General features: G+C 36.7%; 1 protein-coding gene across 3 annotated transcripts in view; it reads left to right on the forward strand.

The window, feature by feature from the left end:
- LOC116728309 (cell adhesion molecule 2-like) overlaps positions 1-23427 on the forward strand; it is a 227283-nt gene that overhangs the window by 167628 nt on the left and 36228 nt on the right. For all 3 annotated transcript variants that reach the window (XM_032576315.1, XM_032576317.1, XM_032576318.1), the window contains 2 exons: positions 11729-11881; positions 15204-15341. In XM_032576315.1, coding sequence (XP_032432206.1) covers positions 11729-11881; positions 15204-15341 — 291 coding nt within the window. The remainder of the gene's footprint in view (positions 1-11728; positions 11882-15203; positions 15342-23427) is intronic.

Below are 23427 nucleotides of genomic sequence, written 5' to 3' on the forward strand. Positions count from 1 at the left end.
CAAGCTGCTCGAAAATACCATCCAAACTCACCAAGTTTCTGCATATTTTTCTGTGTAGCAATTGAAAAGTTTCTTTGCTTTTGCAGTGTAGCAAACATGGAATATTTTTTGGCATAAAAATGAACATTTGATGTGTTATTGGTAGCTGTTAATAACTTCATGAGTGAAGTAGAAATTATTGTTGTTGCATAAAAGTTCCACATTGCAATGGACTGTGTCAAAATGTAAGGATTTTTTAAATAAAAACTGAAAATGCCTTAAAAAGCTGTTCCTGAACATGATACTGCACAAATGGACCCCCTTCAATACGCAGGAGGACAGAGGACACTTGTAAAAATAGACTCAGGTGTCTCACAAATGACTTAGCGACTAAGACCAAGAACTAAAGACTAAGACAAAAACTGTTCCAGCAAGCAATGTGTCATGAAGTTAATCTTGAAATTATTGTTTGGCTCTTAGTGCTGAACTGGTCCGCATAAGGCAGCTCCCTATATTTGATCAGTGGCTATTGATCGAAAGAACTTGCTGTGGTTTTTCCACCTGCTCTCTGTTAAAAACCAAGCTCACAAAGGCGACCACCACTGCTGCAAAAATAATAGGTCTTCCGATGCCCAACCTCACTCTACTTAATAACGACGCCACAAGTCAAGGTCATTTCAATAGAACAGGAACTCCCACACCTACTTAATGAACATCTAGCCTCACTGCCCGCAGGATGTAGGTAAAGGACAATGGCTCATATGGAAGAAACCTGATTCATTACATAATTACATCCCTTAACAACAGGCCGCTTTAGAATAGGATCACAACTGTTTTATGTATAACATTGGATGTATGGTGTTGTTTATTGCTGTTGTGTTGTGCCTGTTGTGAATCATTTGTGTCAAACATGCAGCAATGTAAATACAAAAGATTTTCTTGGAGATAATTAATTTTAATTTATTGAGTTTATCATTTGATTCAGCCTTCTGTTGACTCTAAAGTACTGTGCGCATTTGTCATATTGCAAAGTAAAAACACATGCTACCCCTGTTAGTGCTGTATAGTGCCCCATAAAGCATCAGCATAAGCATATTGTTTTTTCAAACACAAACTCACACAACTGTCTACATTACAGCTCTTTGAGTGTGCCAGTTTCACGGCTGTTGTTGTTTAATGTCAGGGCTCAGACCCACCTCCAAGTCATTTAGTCGGATGAAAGAGATTCCTCTTGTCTCCCATCCTCTCAAAGGCGCTGTCTGTGGAGAGTTGTTTGAATTTCAAATAAGTCATTGTCCCAAAAGCAGCCAATTTTGTCCTTTCCATCACTCTCCGCTGAGGAACTTAAGCTGGGCTTTGACAGACCGAGGGAGATGAGCACTGGGCAAAAGGGATTCTCTCTTTTATAAGATTCAAAAGAGGCTAATATCTCGTTACAAATTGCTCTTTTGGTTTTATGTAATTCAGGACTTGATAATAGCTTTATTTCCTGGATGGAGAAATTTTCCAATGAGGCATAATTAGGATTTCTTCGATATTCTTATACTAGAAAGAGCCTATGTTTAATTACTTTTCAGGCTAAATTTACAGACCCATTTAGTAGACCCATCATGTTTGAGCACCAGCTGAGGTGTGACACTGAAATTACTTATTCAGCTTAGCTACAGTAATTTGCTGTCCATTTATTCACATGATTACTCTTTTAACACTGACATCTGTATTTTCATTTTCAGTCTGTCTTGTTCTTTTTTTTCCCAGTCTCGGTTAGCTGTCCACCTCTGTCTTCAAGAGACTGGCAGGGTTGTACCATCTTTGCTTGCTGTCTCCAGACACCAAGAAAATATTTGTTGGAAGTTAGTTCATATGTATTTACCATTTAAGGGGTTGCATTTTGAAACAACTTATTTTACCTTGAGAGGTTACAGATGTAATAAATAAAAGAGAAAATAAAACAGTGATGAGCTCTGCTGCTTTGATAGGTACAGTTTTTGCTACATCCCAAAAAGCTGGAAATATAGCGGACCATAAAGGGAGTAGTTGAAAGCAGAACATCGGCAAAGAGGTTCAACTGTTGAAAACGGCGAGAATCTGCTACGATCACTTTTATTCCAGTAAACAAGGACATTTTCTATCAATCCTTTCATCAAACATTGTCAGCGTTTACCAAAATCTTGCTGTTTACTTTTATTTTTTTTTAGATTTATTACTTTACCATCCCTCAGTTAAACATATACAAAGAAATAAAGCGTGATGTAGTAAAAACTAATATTTTTTAATAGGTAGTGCTTTTATTAATTTGGCCCTCTGTGCTCCACTTGCGGTTGTCTCTGCCAGTATGCAATGCCATCTGCAGATTGATTGAATCTGTTTAAACATTAAGATTAGTGTTATGGGTGAACAGCTAAGGGCCAATTGCTCGATTTTTGGCCCCGTGAGCTTCTGAATATGAAACCATTCAAGTCCTTAGATGTCAAATATTCAGCTGTCTAAATCAATTTTCTGCCTGTGTATGGTTGTGTGAGCATGCGCATATATGTGTGTAGGTTTGTAAGTGCACGCCTACATGTGTGCACATGGAATGTCAGGCATCCCAGCTTTCCACCACGAGTCCTTGAGAGCTTCGATGCATTCAGTGGATCCGTGCCTGAGCAATTTAGAGGGCAGGCTTTAAAAGTTTTCCAAAGTAAATACCAAAATAAGGAAAAACTGGCAGACTTTTTTCTTATTAAGCAGATAACAGAAGCTTCTCACGAAACATAATCTTAGCAGGGGGCAAAATGCTTTTAGACCGCTGACTTTCTTTTCTCCTTCTTGTAATAGTGCCTTGGTGAAACATCCTTTCCTATCGGTCTGAGGATTGGTATGGGGTTCTCTCTGATAGAAAAACACTTGACTGTAAATCTCCAAAGATCCCCAACAAGACCCTTCTCTCCAAGACAAGGACCATAAAACATGAGTGGTGAAAAAAAAAGAAAAATGAGATGAAATGTAGGCCTTGGTGGGAAAAAGGAGAGGAATTAAAGATGCATTTTATGAGAGAGCTTGCAAAAGCTTTTATCACCTATAGAAGAAACTTTTTTTTTTGACCTTGAGATAGTTTCTGTGTCGCTTTTCTTTGGGCATTGTCTTTGTCTGAATGAAACATTTAGTTTTTCATTAAAAAAAAACAAACACTAGATTTTCTTATTTGCGTTTTCATTGTGCGCATCCAAACAGACATTATAATTACTAAAAGAAAAGGTCTGTGAATGTGTTGCTTGTGTTTTGTCTTGTAAACCAGAAAATCTGGTGTCAGGCACATGTCAGCTCTGTTTGTACTACAAAGCAGGTCAGAGTGAGAAAGAGGTTATGCCTTCAAATAAAGCAACAGATCCGGTTAGTACTGCATGCTTTAGTACAGCTACTTATCACTCACAGGGATCTTCCTTAAATAATCAGGAATATTTTCCTACTTTTAGACACTGGCTTAATCTGTCTCAATGGGAAGAGAGTACAGAGCTAAAAAGAAGCTTATGTGGAAGTATGTCTTCTGGTCAAAAAAATAATCTTCTAGGAATATGTGCAAAAGCTTGGTGTGGCACATCATCCCTAATATACCATCAAAACTGTGAAACATGCTGCTGACCACATCTGGGTGTGGCGTGGTTTTTTCAGGAAGGATAGGGAAGCTAGGTAGATGGTTTAAACTAAATGCAGGGCCATCCTGATGAAAATAACTTTAGAGTCTACAGTCGTCTGCAAACTGGTGATGAGGTTTACCTTCCAGTTGAACAGTGCTAAATATGCTGCGCTACAAAGTACAAATGGTTTCGATAAAAACATTCCTATGTGGTGGAATGGCCTAATTGAAGTCCAGGCCTAAATTCGGTTTAGAATCAGTGCCAATTAGTGGAGATTGATGTTTGCATACGTTCTCCATCCAATCTGTGTGAACTTGAATCCTTTTACAAAGGAAAATGGCCAAAATAATACAGTTGGTAGATGAAGTGGTAAACAGACTTACAGATATAATTGCAACCCTGCTAAATATTAACTTTTTCTTTTATTGTAAAAGATAATGTGTAATTTTCCTTCCACTTCACATTTATATTATTTTATGTTCATCTATCCCACAATATCAAAATAAAACATATTAAAGTTTAAGACTGTATTGGGGCCATATATGAGAAGTTAATTGAGCATGAATTATTTTGCAAGCCACTGCATCCCAAATCTACAAAGTAAACTTTTCTTTACTTTGTAGACATCTGGTCTCCTGCTGCAGTCTTAAGCTGAGGAGAGAAAAAATGCTAAAAAAAATACTATTGAGTTGATGGGCAAAAGCTGTCTCCTCAGTGACCTGCTTCTCACAAGGACTTAATGAAGTGGGGCTGGTGACGGTGTCCCACTGAACTCCACACGGCAGGAAGAGACTGATGAAAGAAAATCATCTCTGTCACAGGGAAAAAAATCTCTGCAAGCCAATTACCGTATGGAGAATGGCACATTTTACATATCACACAGCCTGCTTTATCTCAGCAACGTACAACAGGTAATGGAGGTTGAGGAATCACTCAAGCTACAGAATGCATATGAAACTATTCAGTGAGGATTGTTTCTGTTTGCTTTGCTCTCCTTCTATCTCTCTTACAAACACACACATACATACACACGCAGACAAATTCAATGCCGAGATGGGTTGTTGACAAGGAAAAGAGAGCGTCTGCATCCAGACAGAGACAGCTGAATGTACATTTTGAAATTTGCACTTTTCTCATTATAAAACGGTGTCACTTGAATGAGCAAACACCTGCCAAGGTTCTGTCCTAATACACGCTGTCCCTAGATAGATGAAGGGATGGGGAGGAGAGACATGGGAGAAAGCTGGAAAGGAAAGGGCAGACGGGAAAAGTAGGAGAGATTATAAAAGAATGAAGGGAAGTGTGCAAATATGTTAGACAGAAAAGGAGTCAAGACTGCATTGTGGATGCATGTGTTATTCATGTCTGTACAAGCCAGATGTAGAAATGTAATTAACACCCAACACACACATGCTTAGAACCATTTTTCTATATTTTAATAACTAGGACAGAGGTTTTGCAGAAGACTGATTGATAAGTATCCAATTTAAATGTCTAGACATGTCACAAGAAATAAGGGCTAAAAAAGGCTGAGCTTGCATATTGATAATTTAATAAGTAATCATTTTTATTTTAAAGTATTATGTCATTACAATATTGTTCACCACCCTTTTATTTCACTGACATAGGAAGATAAACTCTAAAACTACACTAGAGTCTGGCATTGACTTACAGATGTAAAACCAGATTTACATGGCAACACCCTTACTTCATTATTGATTCAACTGGTATTTGTTTGCCAATAATAATAATAATAAATGAGCTAATGATGACAGAAGCAAAGTAGTCTGTCCTGATATAGTTGAATCATGACTTCTACATTCTTGAGCTCAATGCACATACAGAAACAATGAAAGATGGAGATGCATTATGAGCAAGCGCTTCGAAAACATGACGGGCCTTTATGGTCCACAAAATGTTCTAAACCTCCGCACATTTAGACCTGTATAAATATTTGTATTTCATAACACCAACAAGTTAGGAAGAAAAACATTGTAACAACAGCTTAAACATCTTTCTTTGTTTATAAGAAAGAAAGAAAAAAGTTTGCACAATTGAAACCTATTACAAGAAGATCTGCTGTAAACTTGCTTCTTTGTTTTACTAACCATCATTAAGAATTTTCAGACATATTAAACGGGTCACATTTTGTATTTGTTAAGATGGTTCTATTACTTACAGGCAGAGCAGATTGTAAGTCTCCACGTACTACTTTGTGCTGGTGTATGCATTCTCCATTGACTATGAGATTATTTAAAACAATGTGTGAGATGTAGGGGGGAAATGTACTTAAGCGGTAAAGAAGAAAATTGACATTACAAAGTACTGTAATTGTTTTTGTACATTTATTTAATTAAATGTCTTTTAAGGTAAGAAATAATGCAATTAACAGATAAGGAAGAGTATAACATTTCTTGAAAATATTCTGAACTTCTGGATCTTCCTGAGTCAAAACCAACATTTGGGATATTGGATGTACACAGAGGAAACAGACTGTTAATTACTGTTCATGCTTTGTTTTCATTAACATCTCAGCAATGATTGCATCTTAATATCCTATTCAACATGTTTGTATCATTACAGTTAGCATCAGTGAGGCTGCCAGTTCACTGAACATGTTCCCTAGGAATAAAAATGTCGCTTCTAATTTAATGGAAACGAGCCATCTCTGACCTTCTCTCTTTGCAGCTTCCTTTAGTCTCAGTTGTTTTCCCCTTTCAACGTTGTGCCTCTGTTCTCACCCTCAGCAGATTTTTAAAAAGAGATAGCTGACACTTGCCCTCTCTGTTCTGTCCGTTTCTGTTTGAGAAAAGAGCATCATGTGGCTTTGGTGTCGCGGTCATTTACACGCTGCTATCTGATCGGAGTTGGCTGCGTTCAGGGAAACTTTTAACAGAGCCAGCAGTCATCAGCACTCGTAATTACATGGAAAATCTTTGTGCATCCACAGGCTTTTGGAAGAAAAGTGTAACCACTTTGGCAAACTTGTACCTGTCAGGTCTTGAGGTGCTTTGAGTTGGTAAGGTTTATGCACTTAAATGTTTTAATATATGACTCTCTTTCTTGTTCACACATACAAATACCAAGATCTGTGCTTTACAAGCAGCAGAATCTACAAAGGTGTATTGACCATTTGTTGGAGAGACAAATCAGACTTTGATGTTAACAAATGCATCTTTACTTTCTGTCCATCTTTATAAGAGACAAAAGCTGGAGCTCATTGAGCAGAAAATATGGTTGTACATCCAGTAAATAATCTGTCAAATACAAATGTGCTATTCTTTGATGTTGACAACAACACTATCCTTCATGAAAACACTGAAGACTGTTAGTGCTAATGGTTTGTAATGGATGGCAGACTGCTGCAGTTGCTGATGAATAGCAACGGATGCAATCCTCCTTTCTGGCTGCTCTGTCAATACCCAGCCTTTCACTTTGCAGAGTGCGGAGCAGAGGTTATACTGCTAAGGCTCTGTTTGCTTTTACTTACAGTTTTCACATGAAAGCCCAATGTGCTAAAAGCATGAGTCTTCGGTTCTTATTATGTTAATGTATATTTAAAGTCTTTCATCTTTACTGGCATATAGAAAACTGTCTATCAACCCCCAAACCTAATCAAACTGTTAAAATAGCCAGCCTATCACCTATTTGCTGGTCTGACCCATTTTGGTTGAAATAACATCAGTAAGACACTTGTTGCCGTTTGCCAGTCTCTAAGGAAAATGGCCTAACGAAAGTTTTTCTGTGAGATGTTTGAGGGGTTTCTTGCATGTAAAGCCTGTTTCAAGTCATCCCACAGGATCTCATTGAGATCTAGATTTGGGATTTGACTCGGCCCAGGCCTTTCCATTTCTTACTCCTATTCAGCCAGTCCTTGGTGGATTTACTGGTATCGTTTTTCATTGTTATATTGCAAGGTCCACTTCTGCTCCAGCTTGATTTTTATTTATTTTTTATAACAGGTGGTCTCACATTTTTGTTACTATTTTAATTTTGGACTCCTTGGTCTATTTAGCACTTTCAGAAGTCATGGTCTTTGTCTACATTCAATTGGGAATTTATGTTTACCCAGAAAGCAAATAATTTCTATTGTCACATCTTTTCTCTGAGAAAGATGTGGTTCTTCTTGGATTCCTTCCACGTCCGCTGTTGGTATTTTCTGAACTTGAATCTTATTTTAAAAATCAGTGGAAGAATTTAATGATATACAGTAGGTGGAGTTGGCCTTCTGGTCTAAAAGTCTTGGACTCATCATCCACTCATCAAAACAGCACTAGAATAAGGCTAAAAGATGGTCAGTGATTATTAGAATGGTTTGATTGCTGTAATGCTAATAGAGCTTCCCACTGATTATTGAGGACATATTCTTCATTCTGTGTTAAATGACAATGGTCCTCAAGTTCATAAGCAATTGTATTTTTAATTGGCCATGACATTTGGATGCTGGTGATGACTCATATAAGTTTATTATGTTGTTCTATTGTTACACTACATAGTGCAGTGTCATCCAAGCTTGTCAATTCGCCGAGTTCATGTTTGTATTTTTCGGTTTCAGTAGACCAGCAGGACTGAATACTCTGTGTGTTTCTCGGTTTCTGGATGTCTCATAAATTGCTTCTCTAAAAGAAGTGTTGAGGAGAGGCAAAGATGAAGGCAGGGTTGCATTGAGACAGCTAGTGAGCCAGTAAATGTATTTTCTGACATTTGGCTGCTCATAGTTCCTTGCCCAAAGCAAATAAGAAAACAGTTGAATTGAAGCATTGTTTAACTTGCACAGGTTAGCGAAGCCGCTGGAGTAGACAGAATTAGGTCTTGGGGTGGGAGGAAGCAGAAAAAGTGCTACTCAAGCAGGATAGACAACGTTTGTGACCAGAGTGAGATTCAGTAGTTTTGTATTTTTGTCTTTCGCAAGCATACAACATGGAACATACAGTATATACCACATCTTTTCAAGATGGGCTTCTTCATTAAGTGAGCTGGCAGTGCATTTGACTAAAACTAACTCTGTGGTCTTGCTTTGATGACCGTGTGTATTCATTCGTGCACAGAAGCAGAAATGAACTGTCACAGGTGTAAAGCCTAAAGATATATCATGTGCTTACAGTATATCAACATGTCACGCCTGTTCAGAGTCGGTGTATGGCGTGTAGAGATAACCAGTGTTGCGAGGAACGAGAAGGGACAGAACAAATGCAGTAATAAATGAGAGTGAGCAGATGTCGTTTAGTCAGACTGATTCCAACTCTTTTGCCATTTACTGTAGGGGATAAGCTTGGATGCAGCAAAGCAATTCTTAGCATCCCATGACTGACTGAGTTGACATCAGACTTTTTGCTATTTTTTTCTCCATATTTGTTCACTCTGTGAACGCTGCAGTAAGTACAAAATACCCCTACAATGCCTGATTATTACTCTTAACTGGGAGTGAATAAATAGAACAACTCTGTTTTTGAGAAGATGGTCCAAGTTAGCTATGCCTCAAAATTAATTGTTCTCATTTCATTTTTTTTTTTTTTTTTTACACTTCACTTTGACTGCAGGGCCCCAATTTTAAACTAAAGTGTTCTTTTCTCATCTTTTTATACTTGGCTTGTTTTGGCAAGAAGAATAACCTTTATGAACTTGTGAGCACAAGCAAATCTCTTCTGAAATAAGAGAGTGATTAGAGGAATATTGTGATGTGGTAAATGTGCAGAGGGCAGCAACAGTTCTCTGAGATTTCCATAATGAGGCAGTCTATGTCTTCATCTTCAAGATGCCTTTTGCTTTTTATCCTGCTAATGACACATAAAAGCTTTAATTTAAACAGTAAACTTGCATCTACTTTTCAGAAATTGTCTGCAGATTATTGGTCTTGGACGAAAATTCACGCACTTGTGGTATTGATGCTACTTAATATGATATAATGCTGCAAATAAGAGTCAATTCTGTTTTAAAGCAAGCCTTTTGGTTATATTGGGGATTTTATTCTCACACAAAATCAAAGTTTTTATCGCCTTTCTAACCATGCCACATCTTATTATAACAGCCATATGTAATATGAAAATAAGGTAAAAAGGGTTTCAATAAATTAAATGGAGGAATTCCATTTCAAAAAACACCAAAAATTTATATTTGTTATGCTCAAATATTTATTTGCATTGTGGTCCAATGCTGGGAAGAGGTGTACATGCCTCATAATCATGTATTTAAGCTCAATTATGATGCTATTGGCTTGATATGAGGACACTTGGAGAAGCTGCAAGCATTTAAGGCTGTTGCTCAAATGCAAGTCGCATTTGTCACAATGCCAAATTATCTAATGAGATGTTTGCTGTTTTTTTGTTGTTTTTTTTTTCAAAATGGTCTTACTTGTTGGTATTAACATTTTTGTGTTTTATCAGTTGGACCTCAGGAAGACTGATAACCAGTTTGGTGGAAACTAATGGAGATCCTAATAAATAAACAAATATTGACTAATGAGATGTCTACTTAGGAATAAATATATTTTCACATGTAAGCATAGATTTGTTCTCAGCATATACCATCAGTGTATAAGTCACACACACACCGCTACACATGCCAACTGACATGCAAAAAAAACATTAAAAGCAAAGCATCCTTGAATTAAATTAAATTAAATGAGTTCTGTGGAAATGCTTTGTTCATTCAAAAACAATCCATGAATGGATCCTCTCTTCAGCAAGGGCCATAGAAACAGGATGAACAGAAATTGTTCACACAATTGACACATTCAAGGGGTCTTTTTTGAATGCACAAACTTGTCTTTTTATGTGTTTTGGTTTTATGGCTTTGAATGTACCCTTTAGATGAAAGTGACAAATCCTGCCAATTTTCAAGGTGTCACTACTTTCTGAAATTGTAGTGCCTGTTCCCACTGAATCACAGAATACCGTATTTTTCGGTATTTTATAAGCCGCTACTTTTTTCCCACGTTTTGAACCATGCGGCTTATAGCCTGGTGCGGCTTTTCTGTGGATTTTTCTTCAACCACCAGGGGGCTGTTTAGCAGGAAGTGAGTCGTTGGAAGTCAAAATTGGAAATCAAAGAGGAAAGCGCTAATTTTCATTTAGAACAAGCACATGCTAGCAGCAGACATGGCGAAGAAATGTTTTCAAATTCATACCCCCTCATCAAGGACACAACACGAAGAAGTTCATATGATGCAGCTTTTAAGTTGAAGGCTATCGATCTGTACAGATAGCCTTCAGATATCCAGATCGATAGCCGCTGCGCGTAACCTCGGCTTGAACGAATCCATGGTTCGGCGTTGGAGACGCAGGGCTGCGTCCTGAATAGCAGATTTATGCTGCGTCCTTGTGGAAAACCGCGGAGAGACCAGCAGCTTATAGCCCGGTGTGGCTTATGTATGTACATTTTCAGTTTAAAAAAAACCCAAAAAACTTTTTAGGTACGGATTTATAGTGAGGTGCGCTCTATAGTCCTGAAAATACGGTAATCCAAAAACATTTCAGATACAACAAATTTAAAGAAAACTGTGCTGCAGGTTAATAAATTCAACAGTAAAAGTATAAACTATAAGAATTTTAACAGTGACACATCACAGCATATATACCCAATCTTTATTTGAAGTGTATTGAGTTTTAGAAAAAGTTAATCAAATTGCATGCTTTTGGTTAATGCTTTTATAGAATTGTGTGTGTTCTTATTTCGATACATTAATTAGTTGGGGTGGGGGGTGGGAGGGGACATCACGTATTTTCTTTGTTTGACCTGCCAATCGCTGATTAGAACCAATCAGACCAAAATCATCCTGTTCTCTTGTACATCTCTAGTTTTAAGTTTTATCCAAGTATGGTTGAAATCAAAAGAGGTTCATTTGGTTGCAAGAAAACCATTTCACCAACAACAGCTTTTTCACGCAGAGATTTTGTTCTTGTGTGAATGAGTAATGGAGTTGTTAGAATGACAAACTTGCCATATAAGTGATATAAAAACAGGGTTTTTATGTACTCCAATAGCAATTTTGCTTTTCATCGAATAATATGAATGCACTAAAACCTCCACCCAGTTTCTCTGTTAAGACATGTGTATTTTACATCTGTCTTCCCAAGTGCATATTCATTCAGCTTGTACTATTTCCTCCCTGTACGTGTCTATATATGCAGCTTTAAGGGACAACCGGATTGAGCTTGTGCGCGCCACATCGTCAGAGTTGACCATCAGCATCAGCGACGTCACACTGGGTGACGAGGGCCTGTACACCTGCTCTCTCTTCACCATGCCGGTCAGAACAGCCAAAGCGTACCTCACCGTCTTAGGTAAGAGCATTTTATACAAATTGCTGCATGATGTTTCTGTCTTTCTTTGTAGAAAATGTTTCCACTAATGCCTTTGTTTTGATTTAATATGGTTAAAACTACATGTTGCTTTTGCCTGCAGCTGGACACAAACAAACAAACAAAAAAAGCAGACTGTTAATACCACTCCCCCCTTTCAGACATGTTTGTGTTGTGATCATCACTTTACACAAACATTGCTTCATTTCCTGCCTCTGGGCTTATTATCTTTCCAATTAGTTTTTTGCTAATGTTAATAGATGTGCTCATGCACTCCAGGACCATTAGCTAGCTCTCTGTGTTAACAAGCGTTCTCAAAATTAGAGACATTAAAGGCGACCGCTCAATAAGGATGTGGGGGAAATTATTTTTGCAATGCTGAACAATACTTAACGTAGCGCGCCAGGAAACAAAGACGCCGATTTAATAATTACACAAAATGATCTGGGAATGGCCTGGTTTTATCAGCTGCTACATCAAGACACTCAGTGCTGGCAATGAACACAAGTAAAAATGATTTGGAGGAAATATTCAAACGGCTTCATACTCAAATCTGTTAGACTACACATACAAATATGTGTTTTTCTGTTAGAAGAAGGAAACAATTACTCGTGTAATAATGACACAGATGAAAGCAGTGGAATAATCAACCACTAAAAATACTGTGTCAGATTCATACTTAGGGGAAAATTCATATGTAATGAATTCCTTTCCAATGGCTGCACAGTGGCACACTGTTGCTTTGCAGCAAGAAGGTCCTGGGTTCGATTCCCGGCCCGGGGTCTTTTTGCATGGAGTTTGCATGTTCTCCCTGTGCATGCGTGGGTTCTCTCCGGGTACTCCGGCTTCCTCCCACAGTCCAAAACTATGACTGTCAAGTTAATTGGTCTCTCTAAATCAGGGGTCTCAAACTCCAGTCCTCGAGGGCTGCAGTCCTGCAGTTTTTAGATGTGCCACAGGTACAAAACACTGGAATGAAATGACTTAATGACCTCCTCCTTGTGTAGATCAGTTTTCCAGAGCCTTAATGACCTAATTATTCTGTTCAGGTGTGGTGCAGCAGAGGCACATCTAAAAGTTGCAGGACTGCGGCCCTCGAGGACTGGAGTCTGAGACCCCTGCTCTAAATTCTCCCTAGGTGTGAGTGTGTGTGTGCATGGTTGTTTGTCCTGTCTGTCTCTGTGTTGCCCTGCTACATAGAGACAGGGTGACCCCGCCTCTCGCCTGGAACGTTAGCTGGAGACAGGCACCAGCACCTCCCAACCCCACTAGAGAAAAGGGTGTAAGAAAATGGATGGATGGATGGAATTCCTTTCCAATTTATCACATCTCACTCAATATCATGTGATAGTTCATAAAGAAAATATTTGAAGTATTTTGGATATGTGCACAGAAATCCATTAGAAATAGTTCTTTCTCTAAGTTTACAGCTATGTGTAGCTGAATTTAGAATAAACTCGGGTTCACAGCCTTCACAAGCATCATTTTTGCCCTATGAATCATTCACCCATTTTCAAGTTTGAATGATTCATAGGGCAAAAAAATGATGGTTTGATTAAAAAAAACATCAACAAATAAACATTGCTCTAAAATAATCAGGTACCAGATTGTGAATTACTGGGAAGAAAATGAATATTAAAGTAGCCGATGCCTACTTTAAAAGACAACTATTAATCAAGAATCGTTATTAGAAGATTACACTAAAGCCTGGCTCATTCAAAACAAATTATAAAAAATGAAACTTGGCTGAAAGAAAACCAACTCACTCCTGATGTTATGAAAAACACAAACCAACAGTTAGTTTCATATGACATTCAGATTAAATTTTATTTAATACCATGCAGACTTTAATTTTAGTCATTTAAAACAAAATTATAGAGTGCCTTGGGAAAGTATTTATGAATCCATCCACACATTTGAAAGCAAATGTTTTATTTTCAATGGCCCTAACCTTTTTTGCACAAAACTACATCAGATGAATATTGTGTCTAATCTGCTCCTATTCAGTGAGAGGAAAAAAACAACTATCAGTCACTTTTGTCAAGCTACAGTAACGTATCCACAAAAGTAGGCAACGTAACTTAGATGGAATAAAAATGTTTTTCTGTACTGCAGAACAATGCCATTGAAAACCTACAAAATAAAATGTGATTCCAATTGTTTCATTACATGAGTAAAGTCAGTTCTTGCTGAATACTGCAGCTTTTGTTGACATTATGTATTCAGCTTTTACCCATTCGCAAACAGTAACCACCAGGTCCATTTAACTGTGCTAATAACGTAGCTCAGTTAAATGTGGAGGTGGTTAGACAAACAAGGCAAGAGTCAGTCAATGGCATTGACTGACAGACCTTGCAGTCACTCAGCCCGAAGCAAACCTATTGCTCACTGACAACAGAAGGGCAGATGCAAGTCACTTAAAACACTCATTACAGGAAAGGCCAGTAATTAACATTTTCTGTACAAGCCTGTGGCCTCTTACCTGATCACGAGCTTTTGCTTACCCACATGTACACACATTCAAACTAAGACAAGCTTTTCAACTTAACATCTGTGTCTTGATTGATGCCTTTTGGGCACTGGCTCTTACCATGGTGATAGCATGTCAATTAAAAAGTCCTACTGCTACAGTTAGTGTGCAGGAGTGTAGCCATGTGAATGTTTTTAAAACACTACTTAGTGTTTAAAATTATTTATTTCATTGATTCTCTCCATCCACACTTACTGTGTTTGAGCTATTTTTGCAAAGATCAGGAAGACATTTTGATCTCTAAATGTGCAAAGCTCATGCAGACATACCGCGAAAGACGTGCCTCTGTTGTGTTTTGTTTTGTAAAATAAAAATGAAAACCACTTATAATTTTCCTTTCACTTACCAATTATGTGAAAATTTGTGTTGGTTAATCACATACAGTATAAACTCAAAAAAATACATGAATTTTTAGGTATGCGACAGAATGTGAAAAAGAGGTGTGTATACTTTTCTAAGTATACTTTTCTTCATTAAGTTAAAGCAGGATTGCAGAAAACAAAGAATTGCAGTAAGCAGTAAGCTATATGGAGAGGTGTTAGTATTTTTTTGTAAACAAATAATAAGCAAAACCTCATAACTGTATGCCAATAAAAGCCTGATGTGTCCTGGAACTGTTTGGTGAAGCTCTGGAGTGTGCTCCTTAATCTCTCTGCATGTGGGTAAGCTACTGAAAAAAAATCCCAAGCAGCCATAATAGAATTATGGCTGCATAATGACAGACTGTGGTGCCTGAACTATTTCTATTGCTGTGATTTCCATTCCATCATCCAGGTGTGCCAGAAAAGCCGGAGATCAACGGCCTGACAAAGCCAGCCATGGAGGGGGATCACATCACTCTGACCTGCATCACTCAGGGAAGCAAGCCCGCTGCCGACCTCCGCTGGTTCAGGAATGAGAAGGAAGTCAAAGGTACCTCATGTCTGCATTTGTATTTAAATTCATCACGTCTATTGCTGCACAGATGCTGAATGATAACAGCCCAACCGGATAATTGGTGGTATTTATTTAACAACAACACTAACAATAAATTAGTGTTCACTTATTTCAACATTTGTAGTATTACCAAGAGTAACCTAACTTTCTATTATTTATTGTTACACAGAGTGACATATTTCAAGCAATTTCTTCTGATTATTTTGATTACTATGGCTTACAGCTAATGAAAAACAAAAATTCAATTTCCCCAAAAGTTGAAGCATTATAGAAGACTTCTAAAAAAAATAAGAATTGAATGTTGGTCTATTAAAAAGTATGTACGTCTTTGTGTTTGACCTTGAAGCACTGACCGCAGCCTCTGAGCCTTGTAATTCTCCCAACATTTTCTTCAAAGGACGTTGTTTCTCAATTCTCTAGACAGTTCCTCTCCGGGTTGCTTGCTTGTCTTTCCTTCCACTCAACCTTCCAAATTAAAATTCTCAATCATTAGCTTCTTCAGCAACGACCTTCTGTATCTTTTCATCCTTGTGTGTCTTGCTGTAGCTGCTGGACTACTTATCAACTTTTTATTGGTCCCATAAAATATTGTTTATAGTTTTGCTTCTTTGATTGACCTACTTAAATAAATTAGCTTTTCAGTAATATTTAATTTACTGAGATGTTCCAGTACGTTCATATGTAACTTCACAAGGAGAAATTTCTTCTAGCGGTTTCTTTTTTTATTTTTTCTATGGATTTTGTAGTGATATATGGTTCCACAAAGCTGCTTAATATAAATTGTGGATAATTATTAAAAAACAAAGAATTAAAAGTAGTGGGAGGTTGTGCTTGATGGAACATGTTTTGCATTGATATGGTATTTTTGGTTTGAGTAATGCACACAGCAATAGTTTTTTCCAACCTCCAATCAGCCCATTTTCTGAAACAAAACTGAACCCCCAGTGGGCCAAGAGAAGCAACTTTATTATCCGTCATTGTCGTTTACAGATGTTTCTACATCAAATTTATGGGTTTGCCAGGAACAAATACAACCTTGGCATGTGAAAAAGAAAAATATGATTAACTGTGTTAAAATCTTTTACACATTAAAATGTTTCTAATTAATTAATCAAAGTTAACGCATTAAGGTCCTGGCACCGATTAAAAGTTACAATATTACTCTCTTAATAAACTCTTAAGTCTTTAGAAAGGTTATCTAAAATAAGAACCATTACTAGTTTAATTGGAAAGGAGACATGAGCAGCACAGAGAAAATCTTTGCCTACATAATCAGGATGGACAAACTCCAATTCAGAATATATGAATCAAAGAGAATATGTAGATAAATGAGAATATATGAAACCCCAACAGAATACATAAATTACATTGCACTCTGACAGAAGAATACCATTCTGCAATAACATTATGCCTCTTCACTGCAGAAAATTCATGTATCCTGCAAACAAATGGAAGTTCACTACCTACTTACAGCAACTTCTGCTCTAGAAGTTTGAAGAATGATGTGAGTTTTGCTTTCCACAAAAGGCCTGTTGGATGCTGCCAAAATTGTTCATCTCTCTGCTGCTCAACTGGAGAGTAGCTCAGCTCTGCACCAAGCTGAGTGCGTAGCATCCATGCAGTCTGGTGGAGTTAAAAGTACTTTTACAGCACTATGTGATGACACCTTGAAGATACCTTGATGCATCCAATCAGAGGGATTCAGTCACATGCAAACATTTTATGGACTTGGATTATATTGGATTAGGTATATGTGTCCTCAATGTTCTGTTCTTCAGTCTGAAGTTGGTTGTTTTTGTGAGTTTTGGTGTCAGTCTCACTAACACTCCAGAATGACATCAGTTTGCTCTTTACTCAGTCAGTGGAAGTAAAAGTAGTCCTCTCATAAGCCTAAACTCTCCAAACTTTAAGAATATTATAAAACTCTACCCTCTCAGCTACTGCTCAACTCTTTTTTTCCTCCTCGTCCTCTTCTGTGAAAGTTACTAAACTTCTCTCTGACAGATTGACAGTTACATCCTGCATCCAAATTCTGCAACTGAAAATAAGAACAACTTTTTGGATATCTTTTTTGCCGCCCAGCAAACAGCATTAAGCTTTGTCAATTACCTCCCATTTAGAGGCAACACAGACCACTGTGAAAGTAGTACAACTCTGTCCATCTATTGACCAGTTGCGAATACAGTGCATGATCTATTCAAGAATATACTTTGTGATTGATAAGCAATGCATAACTACATTGCAGTCATATGTCAAATTACACTTTTTGTTATAATTTATTACTGCCATTATGTAACTGCTGGAGCAGAATTTCTAGCTATGTTTTTATTCCATATTAGTTATTTATCCTGGAGCAGATTCAGCATTTACCGTCTGACCTAAGATCACTGCATTAGCTTCATCCTTTGGTTCTTCTGCATTACTTAATGAGTTGGTATCATCCTCATTTATAGCTGGGAAACCAACAAATCTTGAAATTCTGACATTTATGTTTATCACAATCTGCCATTTTCAAACTAAAGTGACTTTTTAGGGTCAAGCAATATGCTGTGAGAAAAGTAACTGCAGGCAGACTTTGCAACTGTCTTAGTGCTGTGTATTAAAACAATATAGTAACAATGCCTTATAAACATGCATCTAATCAAGTTTGTGTAATAATTCAGCACAATCCTGCTTTGGCTCCTGCCAACTGCACTCTTGTGTTTGCTTTCTTCCTTCTACTCTTTTTAAAATATTTCTCAACTTTATGTAAGAATGTTAACATAGCTGTTGTTAGCGTCTATCCAAAATGCGCCTGAAAAGTAAAAAAGTCGTTAAAGTAACAACGTGAGCTATGCCTTTTACCATGATCAGTCATTATTCTTGCAACTTTTTGAACAAAAAAAGCAGAAAGGCATCTGTGATATATTTGGAAGATCGGGGCATAAAATGATTAGATTAAGCTTTTCAGCAAAAAATGAAACAGATGCTCCACTGAATCAGCTGAAACCTGCAGATGGAAGACACTCACAGATCATCAGCACAGTTGCAGAACCTTAATAGACGTTATTTGGTTGTACAAGAAAGTATATTTAATGCAAATCATGAAATGTAAATCAACTCTTTTATTTTTTTTGTAAAGCAATACAAATTTGAAAATGTAAATATAAACAACCCTTTAAATTACTTGATTGCATGAATAGATGTCAAAATATTTGCTTAACCCACCGGATCACTGCCACTCAGTAATGAGAATAACAAGCAGCCAGGTGCTTCACAGCCTAAATGTCAATTAACTGTTGTACAATTTGGTTTATAAAAAGGATTTCAAATGCAGAGCTGAAAAGCTTCACAGATATGTGGTTTATTTTTACTTTTCTCATGCAAGGGATTATTGAACCAGAAAAGCATTTTTTTCTTTCTCCCAAAGCGTGCATAATTTTTATTTTCAATAAATTATGTTTATTTTTTCTGCTTTCCTAGACACTGTTAACACTTACATCTGACACAAAAATTGTCCCTTTAACTAACTCGATTTTGCTTTTATCTTAGTATTTTTGGAATCTTTCCCCTATTTGCATGACTTTGGCAAATTATTTTACCTCGTAAGTGAAAACAAAATGTGTTGCCAATACTTGGTATTCTCCTTATCCTGTGCACTCATTATAAAGACCATTAGATATTCCAGTAATTAAAGAGAACACAACAATCTATCACCTAATTAAAGATATGATACATGTGGGGTGTTTTATACTTTTTCAGTTGAACTAATTACTATATATTTGCAACATATTACAAGAGTTCATTCTCTACTTTGTTATACCTTGTATTTCCCATCTGAAGAACAGGCATATACAAACAATACAAAGTACACTAATTAGCAGCGTGACCACTTTTCTTAACAGGCTTATTTAGTCTCCAAGGGTGAATAATGCTTCTCCCAGTAGCCCACTTCTGAGGAAAGAACTCCCAGTACAGAAAAATATAAGCTAGTTGGGATTTGATGCATTTTTAAATGAATTAATTTACCACCAGAAGTTTACAGTTTGTTCCAGATATTTGTAGTTAAGGTGATCTCTAGAGGATGGGCAATTTTATTTGTAGTAGCTGCTTTTACGGACTTCTCAGGTGATTATATTGGAAGTGTTGTGTGTGTTGATGTCAGAAGGTTAGTCACAGCGACAAAGCTGTTCTCCCTTAATTCAGAAAGGACAGCATGTATATATATTCCACACTGCACGTTCCGTGTAGCACCTGTAAAATTCACAAGTAATCATGTGTTTGCATACCAAAATGTCATGCGTTAGGAAATATTGAGTCATTTAAAAACACTAGTCAGTGGCACTTTTATACTAACAAGTGTGTATGACAAAAAAAAACCCATCTAGTTAATAAGGTAGTTCCATTGCAGGATTTCTCAAATAGTCATTTGAAAGCCATGGTGGGACTTTTCTGTAGCTATGAACACTTTCAGAAAGCCTAAACTATATATCTTGTTCATAATAAATTTTAATTAGCTTCCAATAAGCTAATTCTCTTTTTGTGTAATGATTCTTTTGGTGATGTCACTTGGTGTACCTGTCTGTGTTGATTATCAATGTTCCATCCAATGAGGTTTCAGTGTCTGTGTGCTGTCAGGCGCAGTCTAATCTGCCCAGGGCCTTCAGAATCAGGAGAGCAGGCCTGTGTAATAATTTTGAGTTTGTTATTATTTTATTGCCACAACGGCTGACAGAGGAGAAGAATTTGATTTGGTCTCAAGATTAATTAAAAATCAATTTCTAAGGCAGACTGTTTTTCTATAGAATTGGACATCATAACACATGAACGGTCCCAGCCAGTGTTTGTTCACCATTTTCAGGCCAGGAACTCTTCGAGTGGTACCACTGGCTTACCGCCTCTTAATTATATTGCTATTTGCAAGTGATCGATTCGCCAGAAATAAGACAGGACAGATATAATAGGCAGCCTTGACCTCCATGGCCTTAGAAAAGTACTTGTTGATGGAATTGACACAAAGAGATCAGCTCTATGACAGTCACTGAAGTTTCACTGAACGAGAGCAGGATGGCTTTTGTCTATGAAGAAATAATCAGAAACTGAGTGAGTATCATGTACTTTATTTAAATACATGGCACTATTGCAGCTGTAGAGTAGATGTTTGGCGATATCTTAACTGGTATCCTTGTCTTAATAATAACAATAATAACAATAGTATTCACTCTCAATAAGCAACATGCCCCTAATAATTAATTATTAGTATCCAAGCTAACTGATAAATAAACAGCTAATCATTTAGCTCAATCAGTGAACACTCACTTGCTCTACACTTCTCTCTCACAAACAGTCTGCCGGTGTATAATGGCAATTATATATATATATCTTAAAAACATCAGAAGGAAAACTGAAAGTCTTCTAGCTGTTTTCTCTCTGTGTTAATTTGCATTATAACACTATTCTTTGTTCCACTTTCATACTGCTACAAAGTAGTTCTTGAAAATTGTGAAGCCTGTAAAATGTCCTTTAAAAAATAGGAACTAAAGCAGCATCAGATTTTTTTTCATCAGTCATTAAAATAAAATACAGTGATGTAGTCATACTCTAATTAAATGGCTTGTTGAAGAATTCAGTTCTAATAATACTCTACCCTTAAAATTAGCTGATTAAGTAATGAGAATCGGTTGCGTTAAAAAATTAAATTAGACAATTGTGTAGTTTGGAGACTAAGCCATGAAAACATAGATTGAAATCTTTTTGCATATATAAAATCATGCAGCTGGTGATGTTGTTCTGTTTTCAAAGAACTTCCTGCTACAGGTGCTGCAAAACTGACCATTTAAAATCTAATCTGAAACAAATGTCAGTGTAAGATTTTTGCTAGAGCTGCTGTTGAAGTCATTGCAGTCAGTGTTTGGCCCTTCATTAATTCACTGAAAAGACATCTGCTGGTAGTTCCCATTACACCTTTTATACTCTGTCCTCAGTCCAGACAGCTCAGTCTGGTATCAGGCATTAAGGGTTTCCCAGGATCCAGATAAGCAAGGAGATTAGGTGAAATCGATACTGTTCCTCCACACACTTTTAAATAGATATCAGTGTTATCGCTCATTTTAATTACATGGTAGATTATAATTAAATCTGTTATCAGAGTTATTCAGAGTCGTGTAGGGCAACCTATCTCTAAAAGGAAAAACAACAACAAAAGAAACTTGTTCATCTAACATGCTCGGTGTGGACAGACTAGAGATTTTCATTCTGATTTAAAACAACATACATTTAATCAAGCATATTTTCCAAATATGAAGTAAAATGCATAAAGTTAACACAACAAAGACTTCCTTAAAAATCTAAATAATTATTTTGACACAATACTGCATGTACTGTAGTTTGGAGACTAAAGAATTTACTTTAGAAAAATGAGTATTTGACCAATGAGGTTCATCTACCAGATGGTCATTCACTGTATGCTGATTTTTCAGCTCATTGACTCTTAAGATTCAACTTATTAATATTAAAACACTGTTTTCTATACATCAAACTGTGGTGTTTGATATTTTTCCAATAAGTTAAGCTTCATATATCAGAGTAAATTATGACTTTTTGTTAGGCTCAAGTACATTGTCTATAGTCTATTTGAATTGAAATCTCTGTTTACAGTTATTTTTAGAACAGATGGACATTTTATGTCCCTGGGCCACATCTGGCCTTTCAGATGTCCATTAGTTCAAGCATAAAGTGTTAATTCCACACTCAAACCTAAATTGGCTTTTAAAAAACAACCTTTCTTTTAAGGGTGAATGTTTGCGTTTCTCTGTTTGGGTTGCTACGTTGCCACCCTTGAATGTACGCCTTTGTTACCTCAAGTTAAAAAAATAAAAGAGTTCTAATTTCTAATTTTTCTAATTTACAGTAGCAAGAAACATATTGAAGTGAGAGTAGCATTACTTCAAAATAACTTTACTCAAGTAGAAGTACAAAGTATAGTGCAGCAAAATCACTCCTAGTTGTACATTGTTTTCAAAAAATGTAATTCAATAAATGTAACCAGTCTAAAAATATGCCAGGGCAAATTGCTAATATTACTCAGCCCTACTTTTAAGCATGTATACATGAAAGTCAAAGGTGAAGTGGTTCTGTTTGTGGAGAACAGATTGATGTCTAGAGGGATCAACATTGTCAGATTAACAGAAAAATACACGAACAGTTACTGTCACTGTTATTTACAGTAACAGTAATAGAAAGTTTAGTTGGTAGTTGGGTATATCAGAGTTTATAGTTGAGTTGCAATAACTACTCTTACCAGCAACTGATAAAAAAAAAAAAAAAACATATTTAGAGTTTATTATTGAATATATCTCAGCCAGTGACGCCCTTCAACAACAACAAAACTTGCTCAGATGATCTTTTGGGAACCGCAATTGCTCACCTCTAGTATTGAGTATCGTTTAGATTACCTTTCATCTAAAAATAGCAAAGGACTAAATATGAAAGTTAAAAAGTAAAAAGCAGTCAGAGCTCAAAGAAAATAATCTGAAAAGCTTGAAGAACTAATAAATAATCAGCATCACTTTAAAAGACACTTTAAAGCAAAATATCAATCTGGAGTAGTTCAAAAGTACAGTTCTAGCGAGTCTTGTCATTGTTCTCTATTCATTTACCCCAAAAACTGAAGTGTGTACAAGACAAAAAAAGGCTTTTCATTTCTGTGGTGAAAAATGCATTGATCTCATGAATAATACCATGTCTTTTCAGACAAGTTTTAAATTAGCATCTCATTGTTATGTGTGATACATTTATCAGACACGCTCAGGACCTGTTTACTTCAGCAAAACAAAACAAAAAATCTTTTCTCAGGACTATGATTGACAGACACATTTGCACATAATGTTCATCTTTGTCAAACCAAAATTACCTTCCTGTTACTATCTTACTCCCTCTAACAATGGGAAGAGGTGTGGATTATTGTCAGCTTGTTGCAAACTCCCTATCAACCACCTACTCTAAAAACATAAAAAAACGCAGAAACAAGTAAACCTGAAATTCTGCACATGTTGCTGCTCAATGTATGTATGCATACATGCTT

The sequence above is a fragment of the Xiphophorus hellerii genome, chromosome 11 (genome assembly GCF_003331165.1).
Source record: "Xiphophorus hellerii strain 12219 chromosome 11, Xiphophorus_hellerii-4.1, whole genome shotgun sequence".
NCBI classification, from domain to species: domain Eukaryota; kingdom Metazoa; phylum Chordata; class Actinopteri; order Cyprinodontiformes; family Poeciliidae; genus Xiphophorus; species Xiphophorus hellerii.